The 1797-nt window shown below is 37.4% G+C and overlaps 1 protein-coding gene across 3 annotated transcripts in view; it reads left to right on the forward strand.

The window, feature by feature from the left end:
* The window catches only part of LOC113464925 (uncharacterized), a 23523-nt gene that overhangs the window by 7067 nt on the left and 14659 nt on the right, over positions 1-1797 (forward strand). The window contains exon 1 of one of the 3 annotated variants that reach the window (XM_026817692.1): positions 940-1550. The exons of the other annotated variants lie outside the window; for them this stretch is intronic. Coding sequence (XP_026673493.1) covers positions 1457-1550 — 94 coding nt within the window. The 5' untranslated portion in view covers positions 940-1456. Of the gene's footprint in view, positions 1-939; positions 1551-1797 lie in introns of those variants that run through there. 3 annotated transcript variants of the gene reach the window in all.

A 1797-nucleotide genomic window follows, 5' to 3' on the forward strand; every position in this document is an offset into this window, starting at 1 on the left:
GGCTATTCTTGCTTTGTTAATTTAAGTACAGATGTCTCTGTGTATAATTTTAGAAAAAACAAATGTTTTTGTTTAATAATAATTGACTTGCATTTGCAATTGAAGGCATTGAATATTGTTTGTGTGAGAAATTGTGGTATCTGTCAAATTGAAGGTGTATTGGATTTGGTTTTGTGTGTGAGAATGGCTAGTTTAATTAGTAGACTGACATGAGGCGTGGGGTCACGTAGATTTCCTATGAGTCAACCGCCAGGGAATCGATTTAGTATAGTCTAATCTAGTTTCAATGGAAACCTCGTACCGTCTTTTGTTTTCTTAAATAGCAAATAGCAAAGAGCAATTCGTGTCTATTTATTGGTCGTTAGTAATAATAATAATGATTCTCAATCTATGAATTCTTATTTATTATATACAAAAAAATTTTTTATTTTTTCNATTTTTTAGTTTAAGTTTGAAGAACTGAGCGAAGTTTTGATAAGAAAATCTGTTTTTTATAACCAATTCGATGCGACGAAACGATGAAGAAATGAGAAGAGTGTGGTTTTGTGTAGACATGATTTTTGAGTTGATCAAACCTAAAAATCTGAGCGAAGTTTTGATAAGAAAATCTGTTTCTACAATCAATTCGAGATAAAGAAACGATAAAGAAAATGCGAAGAACATCGATTTGTGTGAAGATACACGATTTTTTAGTTGAAGTCTGAAGAACTGAACGAAGTTTTAGTTTTTGAGTTGATCAAACCTAAAGAGCTGAGCTGAGTTTTGATACGAAAATCTTCTTTTATTAATTCGAGATGAAGGAACGAGGAATAAAATGAGAAGAATGTGGTTTTGTATGAAGAGACACGGTTTTTTTGTTGAAGTCTGAAGAACTGGCGAAGTTTTGGTTTTTGAGTTGATCAAACCTAAAGAGCTGAGCTGAGTTTTGATAAGAAGATCTTCTTTTATAATCGATTCGAGATGAAGAAACGTGAAGAGTATGGTTTTGTGTGAAGAGATAACGTTTTTTACTTGAAACCTGAAGAGTTGAGCGGAATTTTGATAAGAAAATCTTCTTTTATAATCAATTCAAGATGAAGAAATGTGAAGAATGTAATTTCGTGTGAAGAGAAACGATTTTTGAGTTGATCAAACCCGACGAACCGAGCAGAGTTTTGATAAGACCGAAAATAGCGTGAATGGCAGTAATGAAACGTTGATTTCGCGAGTAGGCAGAAGCGTAAACAGAAGAGTGGGAACGTCGGACGATCGTATGGGCGTATGGCAGGGATGAATGGGCAACATCCGGCTTTCTGAATCACCGAGATATTCTTGAGGAGCGCGTAAGACACGACCGTCGCCGTCTAGCCGATCGGATATTGTCTTAACCGATGAACAATAATCGATAAACTCGAGTGACTTTCGACTCGTATTTTCCACGATGCTGCAAGATAAATAAAGACCGGGTCGATCCGTTATGAGGCTCGAAGGAGGGAAGCTCGAGCCCCGAATGGGACTTTACGGCGAGGGCACCAGCATGAAGCAGTGTTACGACGCCGTCTTGGCTCACGGTAATTCGAGCACACGATACATAAACGATTCTCTTTGTCAGAAACTTTCGTTTCACGACGCGGCCAATGATTCATCGGCAGTACGTCAGAGAGCGTTTCTTTAAACAATGTTGAACACCGTGACGGGTATCCGTGACCCACAAAACCTGACGAGATACACTTGTTTTCTTGGTCTAATTATAAATACACTTCGTGATGAGGAGGGTAATTAATTGTTAAACTGCACACGTTTAGGCGAAATAAATTA

The sequence above is a fragment of the Ceratina calcarata genome, unplaced genomic scaffold, assembly GCF_001652005.2.
Source record: "Ceratina calcarata isolate Rehan_Ccalc_2016 unplaced genomic scaffold, ASM165200v1 scaffold137.2, whole genome shotgun sequence".
NCBI lineage: Eukaryota > Metazoa > Arthropoda > Insecta > Hymenoptera > Apidae > Ceratina > Ceratina calcarata.